The sequence below is a fragment of the Enhydra lutris genome, unplaced genomic scaffold (genome assembly GCF_002288905.1).
Source record: "Enhydra lutris kenyoni isolate GAN:26980312 unplaced genomic scaffold, ASM228890v2 scaffoldscaffold10, whole genome shotgun sequence".
Classification (NCBI taxonomy): domain Eukaryota; kingdom Metazoa; phylum Chordata; class Mammalia; order Carnivora; family Mustelidae; genus Enhydra; species Enhydra lutris.
In genome coordinates, this window is record NW_019154094.1 from 19,730,452 (window position 1) to 19,749,560 (window position 19,109).

Below are 19,109 nucleotides of genomic sequence, written 5' to 3' on the forward strand. Positions count from 1 at the left end.
TTTCCTGTGCCCTCCGGGTCCATCAGTAGGTCTCTCCCTTCTGCAGTTGGCAGCTTTGGGTGTGCAAGTCCCTTTAGTCACCCTGTCCCTGTCGCTTACGGTTTGTGTGGTCTCTTCAGCTTTTGTCATACGGAAGCTATTCAGTCAGCCCTCAGTTCTTCCTCAGGAGAACTCCATAAATAAGTGCAGATTTGGTTTGTCCCTGTGGAGGAGGTGAGCTCAGGGTCTTTCCACATCATCACCCTGGACCAGAACCCCACCGTGGTTGTTACTGTTAAGTGCAAAGTACATGGCATGAGGTCTGACACGTTAACCACGATTTATATTTCATTCTATCCTCTCAAGGATACTCACCACACTTGAAATTGAACAAGGACGGGGTATAAGTATGTATTTAATGTCTCCCTTCCTGAAATGTGAACTCCATTAGGGCTGTGCCCTTCGTGTTCCCCACAATGTCATCCACTTCTTCTATAGAGCCTGGCATTTCGAAAGCAAATGAATAAAGAAGGTAGGCATCATATTCAGTCCATCTTGTAGACTGAAAACCAAGACTCCAGAGTTTGATAACTCAAACTGGCTGATGACAAACGTTGTTTTTTTTTTTCCTTCACCCTGGTTCCTTCCTTCCCTAAGGGTCTTGCCTGCCTGGTGTGGAACCTCTTCTGTCTGCTGGAGAACCGCTGTTTGTTTTGCTGGTGCTGCCTACACCCTGGGACTAAGCCATCCATTAAGAACAGTTTACTGTTGCTCCAGTGCCCACCATGTGGACGTGTACACAAGCTACATGGCTCTGGGGTGTAATACAAGGTGATGAAATTGCTGCTTCATATTCATGAAGAGGAAACATCTGACATTTTTGAGCTGTGTCCTGGCCACACTTCAGAAGGTACATAAATATCCTTCCAGAGGCAGAACAAATGTTCACTCCCCTGTCAGATTTCAGGAAATGCCCTTGTTAGCCAGGAGACAGTAGTGCTTGGGGGACATCTCATTGCCTCCTGTTTCCTCACAAAGCCTTCCTCAGGGAGGAGAGATGTTAGAAAGGTGGTCTCCATCTACTGCCAAATTAATGATCTAATTTAAAAAGAAGGAGGGCTGAGGGTCTGCTTCTCTGTGCCTGGAAACTAACTGGTATTCAGTTGAGACCTTAGAGTTCATTTAAAAATCAATTGTAGAAAAAGAGCTTCAACTAAATCCTCAGGCCTTATAAGCTTTAATGAAATAAAGAATTTTCCTGAAAATCTATAATGTTTAATGCAGATAGATTCTCCATCTACCTGATATATTGTATCTCAGTTACAGGTCTAGGTCTCAAAGAACATCAAAGTTTCAAGGCAAAGAGAGGAAGTTTCTGTATTGAGGCAGGAGCTATAAATCATGGTCCCAGGCCAGTTCTACTACTAACTTGCTGTATGACCTTGGATAAGTCACCTCCCCTCTCTGGTTCTCCAGTTTCTTAGTTGTACATGAAGAGAATTGAACTAAAAAAAAAAAAAAAAAAAAAAGACAAAAAACGGAGGTTGCCCTTTTGGTTGTAATAGTTATAGTCTTCATGATCACATTCATCCTTTCTTTGGGCACTCACTAGGTAGAAGGCACTGTGCCAGGTGCCAGTAATATAGTGGTAAGCAAAGAGATGCAGATCCAGCCTTCATGCCTCCATGACATCATCCTAATAATTCCATAGAACTATTACAATCTGGGACAAGAGTTTACAAGGGAAAGTACATGGGACCATGGGTGTCTATAGCAAGGAATCTATTCCAGTATAGAGTAAGGAAAGCTTTCCTGGAGGAAAATGATATGTAAATGATGGGTAGGTAAAAAAAGAAAGGGTATTTCAGAGAGAAGGAACAATATGTGTAAAGACCCTGAGCGTCTGAGGAAATAGGCAGAGCCATCATGTCTGTGGCAGTGAGGAGTGGAGTGTGACCAATGGCAGGAAGGAGCCGAATGGTTGAAGGTATGGGAGGCCACATGAAGGATATTGGTCTTCATCTGAAGAGCACTGGGAAACCACTGAAGGTTTTAAGCAGGGACATGGCATGATCAAGTTCAGATTCTCTAGCTTTAAAGTGGAAAACCAACCTGAAGGAGGCTAAGAGAATAGATAGGAGGCCAGGTCAGGGGGCACTTGCAGGAGCACCAATGAGTTATGATGATGGTAGGGATGGAAAGGGGTTAATTCTTTGTTGTCAGCACTAATGAACATCAGTGACTTAAAACATTTGATCAACACCTATACTCTCCTCCCATCTGTCCTTATCCGTGTCCCACAAACCTGGAGCTGGCCCCCATTATAAGCTCTTAGCACCATATTCCTTTCCCCTAAAGCCCTTCCACAGCTGCCATTTGTCTCTGTGACTATTTGGTTAATATCTGAGCTCCAGCTAGACTGTAAGTCCCAGGAAGGCAGGAGTTACATCTATTTTTTTTTTCCCCAGTCCTTTTCCTGAGTGCCTAAGACAGTGCCTGGCACATAGTTGGTGCTGTGTTAAGAATGAGTGAATGAACAACACGAACAAAGTAGCTGTCTCAGAGCAGAGACCCTATTGAGATTATATCTGGAGGGGAGCAAGAAGGTGAAGGGAAAATAAGCAAGCACATTATACCAGTCTCTTGAAACAATGGACGGAGGCTAGGTTTTCCAAGGGACATGACAATAGGAGTAAGAAATGAGGTTGCTGGGAGATTGCTCCTAGCTGGCATCCATAACTGACTGGGTGACCCGTGGATCCTGCACACATCGTCTGCTTCACATAGACCCTTCTTTGTGGGTAGCTACTCAACAAATATCTATTCAACCACTAGTGCATGACCTAGTCACTTAACTTCCGGAACCCTCACCCTCCTTTGCTGTCACATGGGATTAATTCAGCCAGCCTTCTTCGACAAGGATCAAACTGAAAGGAGTTGGAAAAACAGAGGGCTTCATCTGTCCAGAGATAAGATATGACTGCCAGGCTCTAGAATAAGGGGAGATGAGTAGAATGACAAGAGCATGGGGAAGGAGGCTGGAGACTGAGGAGACAACAAAGATGAAGTGCCAAACAGGAGATAACGCAGCCAAGGGGAGAGAAAGTGGCAGCAGAAAACTAATTTCCAGGCACATCATCTGTCTTAGCTTTTCGGTCTGTCAGAGGGGAAGTGTCAGCAGGGTCTGGGCGAGCCTCACCCTGTAGCGAATATGGCACCTGAGTACCGATGTGCTTGGGTGTCTCTAAAACCACCCCGGAAATCCATTTGTAGTGGGAGCTGTAGCTGGTGTTTCCGTTTCCTGCTTTGTTTTTTGGTGGCTATTGCAAGAGACTTCAACCCCAGGCACAGTTCTATGCAGTGCTTCCATAAATCCTTCCTGCTGCTTTGCCAGCTTCCCAGACAGGTCATAATGGGAGATGGAAGATAAACAAACAAATACAGAATGGTGAAGGGCAGTCAATTTAGTGACTTGACCCCATCCACCAGTCCTTCCCTCCATTGCCAGAGCCAAGCAACCTCAAGGTTGTTTTAGGAACACACACATATACATCAGTATTTAATAATTGTACAGGGTACAGGGTAAAGCTGGCCCAGCTCCCACTTTTTGATCCTTTCCTGCTCTACAAAAGCATGTCATTCTGACATAAATAAGAAAAATACCTAGAAGTTAGAGTAAATAAGGTTAAAAACATCCACAACAACTTGGTTGCTGCTAATGAATGGTACACAGGTAATGGGAAGAGTAGACTTTGGTATCAGACAGCCCAGAATTCAAGTCCCAACCCTACCAGTTGCTGGCTTTGTCACCTAACCAACTTACTTAGTCTTTCTGGGGTCTGGCTACCCCATCTTTCAAATGGGAATCCTAACAACGCTCCTATGTAGGATTTGGATGAGGATTCCCTGAACCAATGCATATCAATTGGTGAGCATATAAATGGCACTGGGTAAATGGGACAGCCACATGTAGAAGAATGAAACTGGACCACTTTCTTATACCACACACAAAGATAAACTCAAAATGGATGTAAGACCTAAATGTAAGAGAGAAATCCATCAAAATCCTGAAGAACACAGGCAGCAACCTCTTTGACCTCAGCTGCAGCAACTTCTTGCTAGACACATCTCCAAAGCCAGGGAAACAAAAGCAAAAGATGAACTATTGGGACTTCACCAAGAAAAAAAGTTCTTGCACAGCAAGAGAACCAGCCAACAAAGCTAAAACTCCCAGCGTACAGGAGAAGATATTTGCAAATGACATCAGATAAATGGCTAGTATCCAAGATCTATAAGGAACTTACCAAACTCAGCAGCCAAAAATCAAACAATCCAGTCAAGAAATGGGGAGAAGACATGAACAGACACTTCTCCAAAGAAGACATTACAAATGTCCAACAGACACATGAAAAAATGCTCCATATCACTTGGCATCAGGGAAATGCAAATCAAAACCACACTAAGATACCAGCTTATATAGTCAGGATGGCTAAAATTAACAAGTCAGGAAACAACAAATGGCAAGAATGCAGAGAAAGGGAAAGCCTCTTACACTGCTGATGGGAATGCAAGCTGTAGAGCCACTGTGGAAAAGAGTATGGTGGTTCCTCAAGAAGTTATAAAAATAGCACTACCCCACCAGCACCCCAATATTCATAGCAGTAACGTCCACAATGGCCAAAGTGTGGAAAGAGCTGAGATGTCCACTGATAGATAAATAGAAGATATGATTATACACACACACACACTGGAATATTACTCAGCCATCAGAGATGATGAATACTTACCATTTACATTGATGAGGATGGAACTGGAGGGTATTATGCTGAGCTAAATAAGTCAATCATAGAAAGACTAATCGTCTTTCTAACTATCATATAGTTTCACTCATATGTGAAATATAAGAAACAGGGCAGAGGACCATAAGGGAAGGGAGGGAAAAGAGAATGGGAAGTCACAGGGCTGAGTGGGGGGACCATAAGAGACTCTTAACTGTAGGAAACAAACTGAGGGTTGCAGGAGGGGAGATAGGTGGGGGATGGGAGAATTGGGGGATGGGCCTTAAGGAGAGCATGTGATGTGATAAGCACTTAGTGTTAGACACAACTGATAATTATTGAACACTACATCTGAAACTAAAGATGTACTATAAGTTGGTTAATTGAATTTAAATTTAAAAAAATTGCTGAACATAGTGTCTGTAATGGTGCTTATTACATTTACTACTGAATGTAATAAAATTCAGCTATTATTTTTATTTTTAATTTTTATTATTTTTTTAATAAACATATAATGTATTATTAGCCCCAGGGGTACAGGTCTGTGAATCACCAGGCTTACACACTTCACAGCACTCACCATAGCACATACCTTCCCCAATGTCCATAACCCCACCACCCTCTCCCTACACCCCTCCCCCCGGCCACCCTCAAGTTTGTTTTGTGACATTAAGAGTCTGTTTTGGTTTGTCTCCCTCCCGATCCCATCTTGTTTCATTTATTCTTTTCCTATCCCCCTACCCCCCCCACACACTGGTTGCATCTCCACTTCCTCATATCAGGGAGATCATATGATAGTTGTCTTTCTCTGATTGACTTATTTCGCTAAGCATAATACCCTCTCGTTCCATCCACGTCGTCGCAAATGGCAAGATTTCATTTCTTTTGATGGCTGCATAGTATTCCATTGTGTATATATACCACATCTTCTTTATCCATTCATCTGCTGATGGATATCTAGGTTCTTTCCATAGTTTGGCTATTGTGGACATTGCTGCTATAAACATTCGGGTGCACATGCCCCTTCGGATCACTACGTTTGTATCTTTAGGGTAAATACCCAGTAGTGCAATTGCTGGGTTGTAAGGTAGCTCTATTTTCAACTTTTTGAGGAACCTCCATACTGCTTTCCAGAGTAGTTACACCTAGCTATTATTTTTAAATAGAATATCATGCAGCCATGAAAAAAGATAATATTTTCTCATTAGCACCAAAAGATGTCCTGATAGATTGTCAAAGCAGATAATTCTAATGGTAGAGGTACAGTGAAGTTGGGGGATAAGGAGCATGACCCTGGATTGAGAACAGTACAGGTAGTAAAACTGATAAGAAAGTGTCCTAACTGTGACTTTGCAGGGGTAGGAAAGAAACTGAAACCTACTGTGCTAAGTGAAACAAGTGGGTTAGTAATATTTTTTTGTTATTCTCCTGATAATGCTAATTTAGAAATCAAATAGCTATCTTTATGTGTATAGACACTTTAAAGATACCTGAAAAGATACATACTAACATTTAGTAGTGGTTGTCTGGGGTGACGGGATTATAGGTGGTTTTACCAACCATGTGCTTTAGGTTTTTTTCTAAAATCATTTTCTACATCATCTATTTCTTATAATTTCTGTAGTACATATTTATCATTTTTATGTTATGTTTTACTTTACAATCACTTAAAACACCTCTCTCTCCCTACATGGAAAAATTACAAATTTTACCTTCACTGAGTCAAGGAGCATGTCAGTTTCTAAAATAAAATGCACCTTTGGGTTCAAAAGATACCTTTCACCAAAAGTAAAAGAACCTGGGGCAAATTTTAGAAGAGATCTGGGACTTTAGAAGCAGTAGGCAGTGGTAGGTTAGCAGCAAAAGCAGTTCCATACATTTCCTATTTCTCTACCCTGGCCCCCAGCCTTGACCTTGTACCTCTCCTACCCTAAACCCAGGCCTTGAAAGTAGGGAGTGGATTGATTCTATAAATTTTCAACTCTCTCCTACTGTTTCTATGCAGCAGATGTGAATAAGCACCTCCTCCCCCTCCAAACTAATATATTTATGATGGCACTTTCCAGGTGCCAGATATAGGGTGAAGGAGTGAGTGTGAGTGTGAGTGTGTGTGTGTGTGTGTGTGTGTGTGTGTGTGTGTAATTTAATCCTGACCACAATCATGCAGGAAGATCCTTGTACAAAGTAACTGAGGCTCAGCCTTGGTTGTGGTCCCACAGCCAGTGCACAGCGGAGCTAGAACTCAACCCCATATCTTGCAGACACAACATACCCTCCTGAACCACTCTGACCCCTGTCACTTCCTTCCTTGCTCCACTTTCCCCACGAGAACAAAGTTTACCATGGGTAGTCACTCTTCTCCTAGGGAAACATCTGTTTTAAAGCCACTGAGGAGTTATAATGGCTTTGCTTATTGGAAAATATATATAGCTTCATTTCAGAAATATAGTCAGATATGAACTGACTTCTACTTCACTTGGATTTAAAAAAAAAAGGTCAGTCCTAAAGACTGAATACGCTCGGTCATCCAGTGTGAGGACACCTGCAGCTTATGGCTGCCAATGGTCCTTCCCCTTCCAATCACAGTGCCTCAGTCTAAGAACGTCTTTGCCACAGCACACACTCTTAGCGGGACTGTCAGTCATGGGAGTACGTCCTTCGCCATGGGGTGGGTTATAACCTCAGGTCAGCTGGTAAGACTTCCCCTTGTGGGGATCAGATTCACAGATTCAGGGTGAGATGGCCCAAGAACGGAATGGGGTTGGAGGAGAGTCATACCAGTGATGCAGTATCCACTATATCCTGCTGCCTGGCTTTGTGGGGTTAAGCTGCTGGGTTTTCTTCTTTTCCGTAGCTTGGTTATTTCCTTTAATAACTTATTGCTGTTGTTATTGTTTTTGTGCTGCTGCTGCTGCTGCTGCTGTTGCTATATTGTTGTTATATTATTATCATTATTATTATTATTATGGCTTAATTTAACCAGTTGTCAGTTCATGTTTTGTTTTTTTTTAAATTTTTTAAAAATTAACACATAATGTATTATTTGATTCAGGAGTACAGGTCTGTGAATCATTAGTCTTACACAATTCACAGCAATTGCCATAGGACATACCCTCCCCAATGTCTATCCCCCAGCCACCCCATCCCTGCCACCTGCCTCCCCTCCACGAACCTCAATTTCTTTCCTGAGATTAAGAGTCTCTTATGGTTTGTCACCCTCTCTGGTTTCATCTTGTTTCATTCTTCCGTCCCTTCCCCTATGATCCTCTATCTTGTTTCTCAAATACCTCATATCAGTGAGATCATTTGATAATTGTCTTTCTCTAATTGACTTATTTCGTTTAGCATAATACTGTCTAGTTCCATCCACATCGTTGCAAATGGGAAGATTAGGGGGTTTTGATGGCTGCATAATATTCCATTGTATATATGTACTACATCTTCTTTATCCATTCATCTGTTGATGGAAATCTAGGCTCTTTCCATAGTTTGGCTATTGTGGACATTGCTGCTATAAACATTAGAGTGCATGTGCCCCTTCAGATCACTACATTTGTATCTTTAGTGTAAACACCAGGCTGGTTTGATGTTTGCAGATTCTTTTAATTTTTGTTTGTCCTGGAAGCTTTTTATTTCTCCTTCTATTTTCAATGACAGCCTAGCTGGATATAGTATTCTTGGCTGCATATTTTTCTCGGTTAGTGCTCTGAATATATCATGCCAGTCCTTTCTGGCCTGCCAGATAGCTGTGGATAGGTCTGCTATGAATCTAATATTTCTACCATTGTATGTTACAAACCTCTTGTCCCTAGCTGCTTTCAGGATTTTCTCTTTGTCTCTGAGACTTTTAAGTTTTACTATTAGATGACATGGTGTTGACCTATTTTTATTGACTTTGAGGTTCACTGTGCCTCTTGGATTTTGATTCCTGTTTCCTTCCCCAAATAGGGAAGTTCACCACTATAAATTGTTCCAATATACCTTCTCCACCCACCCACTTCTTCTTCTTCCGGGATCTCAGTTACTCTAAATTGTTTCATCTTATGATATCACTTATTTCTTGAATTTTGTGGTATAGTAGTTGTTTGTCTTTTTCTCAGCTTCTTTTTTTTCTTTTTAAAGATTTTATTTATTTGTCAGAGAGAGAGAGAGTGAGAGAGCACAGGCAGAGGCAGAGGGAGAAGCAGGCTCCCTGTGGAGCAAGGAGCCTGATGTGGGACTTGATCCCAGAACGCTGGGATCATGACCTGAGCTGAAGGCAGCCGCTTAACCAACTGAGCCACCCAGGCGTCCCTTTTTCTCAGCTTCTTTATTCTCCATCATTTGGTCTTCTATATCACTAATTCTCTCTTCTGTCTCATTCATCCTAGCAGTAAGAGCCTCCATTTTTTATTGTACCTCATGAATAGCTGTTTTGATTTCAACTTGGTTAGATTTTAGTTCTTTGATTTCTCCAGAAAGAGATTCTCTAGTATCTTCTATGCTTTTTTTGAGCCTACCTAATATATTTATAATCATCATTCTGAACTCTAGTTCTGTTATCTTACTCATGTCCATATTGATGGTCCCTGGCTGTCAGTATTGAATCTTGTTCTCTTTTGAGGGGTGAGTTTTCTGCTTTATCATTTTGTCCAGTGAAGAAGAGATGCATGAGAAAACAGAATGCTAAAAGGGTAACAATGATGCCAGAAAAATATACACTAAACAAATCAGAAGAGGTCTGAAAATGGGGGGAAAAGAAAAGAAAAAAAAATATGATCAGGTTGGTAAACAGAACAGAGTCACAAACTTGATTTTGGGTATATTTTGGTCTGTTAGAGGAAACTGTCTCCCAAAATTTTAAAGAAAGAAAAAACTTATATATACACAAAAATAAGGGTAAATATGATGAAGGGATGGAATAGCACTTTAAAGATGAAAATTTAAAAAGATTTTTAAAAAGGAATTGATAAGAAGTTGGTTGAAAAAGAAAGAAAAAAATTTTTTAAAAAAAGGAGGAGAGAATGATCAGGCAGGAGACTAGAACAAAGCCATAAACCAGATTTAGGGTATATTTTAGTCTGTTAGAAGAAACTGTATCCCAAAATTTCAAAGAAAGAAAAACTTAAAATATATACCAAAAATAAGGCTAAATACAATGAAGGGATAGTATATGACTGTAAAAATGAAAATTAAAAAAGATTTTTAAAAAGGTATTGATAAGATGATGGTTAAAATAGGAAAGAGGAAAAATTCCAAAAAAATAGAAAAAGAAAAAAATAAAATTTTAAAAATTTAATTTTTAAAGACTAAAGAATCATGAGAAAAAAAAAAAGCCATGAATTCTTTGTGCTGTCCCCTAGTGCTAGAGTTTTGCAGTTCTCATGGATCGGTAAACTTGGTCTTGGCTGGAAGTTTTTGCTGATGTTCTGGGGGAGAGGCCTCTTGCAGTGATTCTCAAATGTCTTTGCCCAAGGCAGAATTGCACTGCCCTTGCCAGGGGCCCAGCTAAGTAATCTGCTTGGGTTTGCTCTTGGGAGCTTTTGTTCCCTGAACACCTTCCCTCGTAGAGCTCTGGAGGCCGGGAATCAAAATGGCAGCCTCCTAATCTCTGGCCCGGAGGAGCCGAGAACTCGGGGCCCCACTTCTCAGTGAGCCCTCGGAAAAAACCTGTCTCCCTGGTTTCTGGCAGCGCTCCGTGCTCACCCAGCCAGTGACCAAGTGTTTCTGTCTCTGGCACATGACCCCATTTGGAGTCTCCAAACCCAGCAGATTCCTGTAGAGCCCTCCATGCCACTCCTCCCAATGGAGCAAGGGGGGGGGTCTCCCCAGATCTGCCACTTGTGGGGTCCCTGCCTGAAGAGCAGTGGCCCGACTGTGCTGCAGATCACAGTTTAAGGAAACCCCAGGCTGAGCGCCACCACCTTGGCTCCGTCTCTGCAGCTGGCTTCCCCCCTCCGATACCTGGGAGCTCTGCCACACTCAGACACCCCCTGTCTTTCTGTGACCCCACAGGACCTGAGACAACACTGTCCCCGCAAGGGCTGCACCCCCGCTGAGCCTCTGGAGTGATGTCCCTCTGTGGAGCAGACTTCTAAAAAGTCTGACTTCCAATGGTCTGATTTTGTGCTCCACTACTCTCTCATTTGCTAGGAGCTGGCCCCTCCTGCCGTGGTCTATTTTCCCATATATCATCTCAGATTCACTTCTCCACACGTCCTACCTTCCAGAAAATGGTCACTTTTCTGTTCACAGAATTGCTACTCTTCTTCTCTTCTCTCTCCTGTTGAGTTTGTAGGTGTTAAGAATGGTTTGATAACTATCTAGCTGAACTCCGGGACCGGAGAATATTAGGTTCCTACTCCTCCGCCATCTTGCTCCTCCCCCACCTGGTTCCTGTTCCTGTTGTTAGCAACTACAAAATTCTGTTTTATAACAGCAAAGTTAATTTGAAAAAACCAGGAGGGTATGTGCTATGGTGAGTGCTGTGAAGTATGTAAGCCTGATGATTCACAGACCTGTACCCATGGGGCAAATAATACATTATATATTAATTTTTTAAAAAATCTTTCATAAATAAATAAATAAATATTATTTTAAAACAAAAACAAAGCCAGCTAGGACTTTGTTAGATATTAGATAAGAACAAAATAAACCTTAACAAACTGAATCATAGCAGTTTCACCAGCGAAGCCCAGATATCAGCAGAAGCATTCTAAAATGGGTGTCTGTACATCTTCTGCCTCATTCTACATCCCCACTTCCCACCAACCCCCACATTTCCTTCCAGGCAAGCTCTGAGTGAGAGAAGTTTTGTAAATCTTTTCTATCTACCTCTTTTCTCTGATGCCAGGACCAGCATGCAAAGGAACCAAAATGAAGAAGGGAGATGGGGAGTGAGGGTGAGAATGCAGGGTGGGATGGCTTATGTTTTAGACATTTGTTTCAAAAGCACTGAGAGTTAGGGAAGGTGTGGGGGCCCCGTAGAAATGGATTAGCTCTCTGCCATCTCAAGACTGCAGCTGTGGGAATGGGACGTCACTTGGTCAGATCTCCCAGATCTCAGGGCACCCACTTCAGCACCCAGCCCTCAAAGCCAGGATGCAAGAGATTAAAGGATTAATCTGCTGCCCTGCTTGATCGGCTTTGACGATCAGGGTCACCAGGAATGGATAAAATAAACTCCCGCTACCCTGGCCCAGCTCAGGTCCCATGCCCAAGTGGCTTGATGTTAATGCTCGCCAGTGGGGTTCAAACGGGCTAGGTGGGCCCAGGTGGAAAAAGAACAGAGCCTACCTATTCCTTTTATCTAAAAAAATTTTCTTTACTACTCTAGGGTGTTGAAAAAACATTATTGCTTTGGAAAAACAAAGTCAATGCCTGAAACAACTTTTTCTAGTATAGTCATCTCAGAACTTTTTGAGAAAAAGTTGTTTAAAAAATATTACCATTAGCAAACTGGAATGTGAAGGTGTGGTATGGTGGAGTGGAATGTGTGTGTGTGTGTGTGTGTGTGTGTGTGTGTGTGAAAGAGACAGAGAGAGAGAGAGAGAGAGAGAGAGAGAGATTGAACATGTATGTAGAAGGCTTTGCCTTCTTTGCCATTGGCTTTGCCTGCCCAGCAAATACATCCCCTTCTTCTGGTAAAAAGCACCCTCATTTCTCAATGAGAAATCACTGCACTCCCACTATAGAGGGTTCCAGTATGGCTGGGCCTGCTCACCACACCCAGAGGTGGTATCTGTCCTAGCCTTGATCCCCTGGTCTAGTTCATCCTCCATCCATGATGAATGGTCCAGAAGGGACACGTGACCCATGTCAGCCCAACCAAGTGACCTAGGGCCTTTTGCTGGGATTCTCCACAAAGAGTATTCTCTTCACTCCAGCAGTTGCCAAGCTGATAGGGCATGGCCTGAAGGCGCCAGGATCTTCCCCAGGCAGAGAACCAACACAGGGAAGAACAAAGTTGAGGTGTAGGGAGAAAGATACCCATCCTGCTGACATCTCCGGCGTCTTTGGATCCAGCCACAGCTAAAACCAGGTCTATTCTTGGCCTTTTAAGTTGCTTGAGCAAATAAATCTCATTTTTGGCTTAAGCCAGTTTGACCTAGGTGTCTGTCACTTGTAATCCAAAGAGACTTGAACAAGACCAGTACTGACCAGGAAGCAATTGGATCCTGGAGGAGGATGGAGAAAGAAACCCTAGCTTCTCCATTGCCCAAGGATGAAGGGAGAGGGAGAAAGGGAGGAGTAATGAACTTGGAGCTCTCCCAAGGAGAGTGTTAATCTTGATCCTTTGATTGGGGACCTTTGCTTCAGAGGATTCGATTTCCTAGAAGCAGGCATCCCAAGAATCTAAAGTTTACTAGTGAATACAGTAAATAATTTAGTCACATTATTTCCTGTGACTCAAATCTTAGTATTAACTACTCAGTGATTTCACAATGCCTGTATTCACACCAAACTAGAAAGAAGCTCTTTCCAACAAACTAGCCGCTATAGAAAAAAATATCAGGATCACTATAGATATAATGGTAATTTCCAGAGACTCATTAGCACATTGATGACTATTAATTTTCAAAGTTAATTAATAGGTAGAAATGGCACTTTCTTTTAATTTATGTCATTAGTCAAATGAGCTTTCTAATTAAGATTTGCAATCTATAAATTTATAAATTGGTGAATAACTCTAAACATGGAAAATTATTGGTGAGCGTCTGCCTGGACTGAACTGGCTTCAGAACTTGAAAAAAAGGGGAGAACTAATTTCATTCCCTGGCGGTTTCTCAACAAAATCTTTAGTTAAATATATTCAAGTTATTCATTGCCATGTCATCATCATGGTTCTGAATCTCATTTCCACTTTCTGTTAAATTCAAGTGAAATATTGTATCACATCAGATAAACAAGTTTGATTCTTATTAGCAATATCAGTACTATTTGTAAAATGAAAACAAAAAGTTTACATTTGACAAATATGAAAATAAGCCACACTTCTAAAACAAACACAAATAGAAATTTCATTGAAATGAGTCTGCGGCTGGACCTAGCAAACATCACAGAGACAAAGGCTGTTTACTATTAAACACTAATTAGCAAACCAGTCAATAGTATTTGCACAAGATCTAATTGCAGTCTTACTCTACTCTCTCTGCGAAAAGAGCCAAGTACTTCAGCAAGTGGGAAGGAGAGTGTTACTGAATCAATTAACTAATATTTTTAAAGCATCTATTAAGGATTGGAGTGCCCAATGTGTTTGGAAGACCAGTGAAGTGGGAGCAGCAATCTTTTTGTTTTGAGATAATTTGCTACCTAATAATTAAAAACAGAAAGAAAGAAAACCAGTGAAGCGATCCTATGGGGGAAAAAATCAGAGTTTGTTGGATTCCCTTACATTTATTTTAGTTTATCGTTATTACTTTGAGTTGCATATGGCAGGATGCCGTGAGATTTTCAATGCGTGGGGCTGGTTTCTAATCGTTTTAATCTAGCCTTGACAATGGGTATAACATTGGGGCATAGCATTCCAAATACAGAGAATATCTGGTTCACATGAAAAAAGACGAATATAAAGTAAAATGTCTTTTCAAACCAGAAGAGACTCTTAATCTCACAAAACAAACTGAGGGTTGCCGGGGGGGTGGGTGGTAGGGAGAGGATGGTTGGGTTATGGACATTGGGGAGGGTATGTGCTATGATGAGTGCTGTGAAGTGTGTAAACCTGGTGATTCACAGATCTGTACCCCTGGGGCTAATAATACATTATATGTTAATTTAAAAGAATTGGGGCGCCTGGGTGGAACCCTCTGTCTTCAGCTCAGGTCACGATCCCAGGTTCCTGGGATCGAGTCCCGCATCACCTGATGAGCCCCACATCGGGCTCTCTGCTCAGCGGGGAGCCTGCTTCCCCCTCTGTCTCTGCCTGCCTCTCTGTCTACTTGTGATCTCTGTCTGTCAAATAAATAAGTAAATAAATAAATAATTTTTTATTATTTTTTAAAAGAAAAAAAGCAAAAAGTCTTTTCTTTTAAAGTAAAATGTCTTTTAATGACCATATAATAACTTTAAAAATATGCTCATCAAGTTAACATGGCCCAAAGGAAGGTATGGCATAGCCACCTAATTAATAATGTATAAAGAATAGCCAATGTGTACATTATGGAAGAATAATTATAAAATTTAAATATACTAATTCCAAATAACTTTCCTGATAAATAGACCCCTGAGGTCTAGAGGTGAAAGTTCACTTGGGATATATGTTCAGGATATATTCTCTCACTTGCAGATTTTCTCTTGAGAAGAGTACTAGACCTCGAATGCTCTTCTCATTTATAGAAAAGAACTCACAGCACCATTGTAACACAAAGAACAAGAAGCTAGTGAAGGCACCCCTCCTGGGAGATGTGAACATCCTTTAGAAAGGGTATAGTTGTTTGAGGGCAAGCTCCCAACTCAGTTCAAATCTTCGCTTGTGGCATTTAACAGTTGTGTGACTTTGAGTAATTGACCTAACGCCCCCCCCCCTTTTTTTTGACCTAACCCTTTCTGAGCCTCAGTTGCTTTACTGGTAAAACGGAAATAGTATCAGGACCTCGCTCATGAGACTGTTGTACAGATTAAACAAGAAATCATACATGGGGGGCACCTGGGTGGCTCAGTGGGTTAAAGCCTCTGCCTTCGGCTCAGGTCGTGATCCCTGGGTCCTGGGATCAAGCCCCACATCAGGCTCTCTGCTCAGCAGGGAGCCTGCTTCCCCCTCTCTCTCTGCCTGCCTCTCTGCCTCCTTGTGATCTCTGTCAAATAAATAAATGAATATTAAAAAAAAAAAAAGAAATCATACATGGGGTTATAGACATTGGAGAAGGTGTGTGCTATGGTGAGTGCTGTGAAGTGTGTAAACCTGGCGATTCACAGACCTGTACCCCTGGGGCAAATAATACATTATATGTTTATAAAAAAATTTAAAAATTATATAAAAAAAGAAATCATACATAAAGCAAGCAATGTGCCAAATGCATTGCATATAAATTTCTTGTTTAGTTGGTAAACAAGGGGCTTCGATTTCGTTTTCTCCACACAAAATGCTGTTATTTCTTAAAACTGTAACCAGTCATCAACCCTTTTGCCGTGGCAGGGATGGTCCTGTAGGAGGCTAAGGCTGCTGTTCCCACGGAACAGTAGTCTGGAAATTCTGGGCTTCAGGCTTGAGCAGTCTTGACATTCTTCTGCATGGTGAGGCTTACCTCATAGTAACTCTGGACGGCATTCATGAAGGCTTCGTCAGCCACGATCTGGGTCTCCCCATTGAGGAAAGCCTGAAACCGGTCCTTGACTGTCTGCAGCTGCTGTTTGCTGATCTGTAAGGAACAGAGGAAGAGGGAACAGTGAGGACTTGTTCTAGACAAGGATCGTGGCTACATGGAATATGCCAGGCCCACTGGTGTGCTAGAGCTGAATTATTCAGGCGTGAAAAATGATTGTTAAATTTGCAGGAGTTTTGTGAGGTGGTTGTTTACTAAAAAATAATATAAATTCCAGTTAAATAAATTACTTTGAAAACAAGGGTAACACATACTCAAAATTCATTGCTTCCTGATTATTTTAGCGTTATCTGTGCTTTTGAAGTTACTAACATCTATTGTATTTGTATAGTGGAAATGATACACAACGGGTGCAACCATCTACCTCCTCCCAACTCCACATTTGGTGACATCTTACTGGAAACTAGGTATCCGTCAGGATGGGAGCATTTACACCAGGAAAATTGGCAAGTGCTACAAGTCTGGTATTTTTGTTTTTTAGTTTTTGTTTTTTTTTCGTGAGAGATGGTTGTTTAACACGCCATAACACAGGCCCCTCAGGTGGTCGGAAATATCCTGCTTCGCAAAACTCTAGTCATCAAAACAGTATGGTTTTAGCATAAAAACAGTCCCCCAGAAATAAACCCATGAGTACACAGGCAATGATAACTGACAAGGGCTCCAAGATACTCAGTGGGAAAAGGATACACGACTCAATAAACAATGTTGGAGAACTGGGTATTCACATGCAAGAGAATGAAATCAGACCCCTATCTTATACCACTCACAAAAATTAACTTAAGTGAATTAAAGACTTAAATATAAGACCCCAACGTAAAACTATTGGAAGAAAACATAGGGGGAAACCTCCTTGACATGGGTCTTGGGAATGAATTTTTAGAAACAACCTCAAAAGCTCAAGCAACACCAGCAAAAAACAAATGGGACTACATCCCTGCAATAATCTACTACACAGCAAGAGAAACAAAAAGTAAAATGAGAAGGCAATTTACGGAATGGGAGAAAGTATTTGTAAACCATTTACGTGGTAAGGGGTTAATACCCAAAATATATAAGGAACTCATATAATAGCAAAAAAAAAATCCAATAAAAAATGAGCAGAGGACTTGATATTTTTCCAAAGAAAACATACAGATGGTACACAGAAGGATACACAAGATCACTTCTCAGGGAAATGCAAATCAAACCCACAATGAAGTATCACCTCATACCTGTTCGAATGTTATCATTTAAAACAAAACAAAACAAAACAAGAGATAAACGCCAGCAAGGTTGTAGAGAAAATGGAACCCTTGTTCCATCCTCTTGGTAGCAATGTAAATTGGTGCAGCCACTATGGAAAACAGTATGGAGTTTCCTCAAAAAATTAAAAATAGAAGTACTATATGATTTAGCAATTCCACTTGGGGGGATATAGCCCAAGGAAAGGGAAACACTACCTGAAAGAAACAGCAGCACTCCGGGGCGCCTGGGTGGCTCAGTGGGTTAAGCCTCTGCCTTCCGCTCAGGTCCTGATCTCAGGGTCCTGGGATCAAGCCTTACATTGGGCTCTCCACTCAGTGGGGAGCCTGCGTCCCCCGTCTCTCTCTGCCTGCCTCTCTGCCTACTTGTAATCTCTCTCTCTGTGTGTCAAATAAATAAATAAATAAATAAAAAGAAATAGCAGCACCCCTATGTTCAGTGCAGCATTATTCACAATAGCTGAGACATGGAAATAACCTAAGTGACCATTGACGGATGAATGGATAAAGAAAATGTGACACACACACGTACTCACACATGCTTGTTACTCAGCCAAAAAAAAAAAAAAAAGGAAATCCTGCCATTTTTGACAACATGGATGGACCTAAAAGGTATTATGCGAAATGAAATGTTAGAAGGAGAAAGACGAATACTGCATATTCTCACTCACATGTGGATTCTAAAAAATGTTAAACTTCTAGAAACAGAGAGTAGAATGGTAGTTGTCAAGGCCCGAGGAGTGTGGGGAATGGGGAGATGTTGAACAAAGCATACAAAATTCCAACTCGAAGATGTAAGTTCTGAGGATATAGAGTATAGCATGGTGACTAAAATTAACAGTACTGTATTATATGCTGGAAAGTTGTTAAGAGTAGATTCCACAGCCCTTTATACTTGTTACTTATGACTCAGTTTGTTAGATGATATGTCTCTCTTGTTATTTGCTCATCAATGTTTCCCCAGGACCAAGTTTGTGCTTCATGTGAGACAGGCACTCCATAAGCTCTTGTTGAATAAATGAGTGCAGTATATGAAAAAGAAATTGTTTTTGAATATCCTTTAATCGGTTCTGACTTATATAAAAAGAAAGTCAGCTAAAAACTTTGCTGTTTTTATTATTATTTATACTTTATAAACTTTATACATTATATATTATTTACATATAATATATAATATATATAATAATATGCATATATATTATTTATACTTTATAAACCGATCATGGGATGCTGTGTCTGAGAACCACTATTGTAGAAGAAAGGGTAAGAAGAACATGCTGGTCCCAGTTCTATCAACCATGGTGTCATCTTGGAAAAGCCACATTCTCTGAATTGGCCAGAGGGTTAAAATCCCTTCTAGAATAGGGCTGGGTTTAAATAAATAAATGTGATTTCATCCTCAGGTTTCTCGCTTGGAAAATGGTGATAATTCTAATTACTGCCTTGGCATACTTACAGCTACTTGATAACAGGATACGCGTTCTTTTTAAAAATTATGCGTTTCTATATACATTTAATGTGCTGTCATCGTTAGAATCAATACAAGTCATGCTAGGAGAAAATAATGTTTAGCGCTATAGGAGGCTGAAGCCTGGCTTCAGTTGAGACTCAATCAGGAAACAAAGTAGAGCTCTGAGAATGGACAGAGATGGGAGGTGAGGTGCTTTAGCTAATTTTGTAACTTCGGGAAAAGTGGGACTAGTCAGGGGCAGATATAAAAGAGGTAGGTTTTTGCCAGTTTGATATTTGTCACGTTCTACTAGAGCCCCATTGTCTAACGCCAACCACATGTATAATTTTACATTTTCTGG

The 19,109-nt window shown here is 41.1% G+C and overlaps 1 protein-coding gene across 4 annotated transcripts in view; it reads right to left on the minus strand.

Moving 5' to 3' along the window:
* Window positions 1–19,109, minus strand: part of LOC111144071 (calcium dependent secretion activator) — a 469,442-nt gene that overhangs the window by 349,316 nt on the left and 101,017 nt on the right. For all 4 annotated transcript variants that reach the window (XM_022498167.1, XM_022498166.1, XM_022498164.1 and 1 more), the window contains one exon: window positions 15,980–16,093. In XM_022498167.1, coding sequence (XP_022353875.1) covers window positions 15,980–16,093 — 114 coding nt within the window. The remainder of the gene's footprint in view (window positions 1–15,979; window positions 16,094–19,109) is intronic.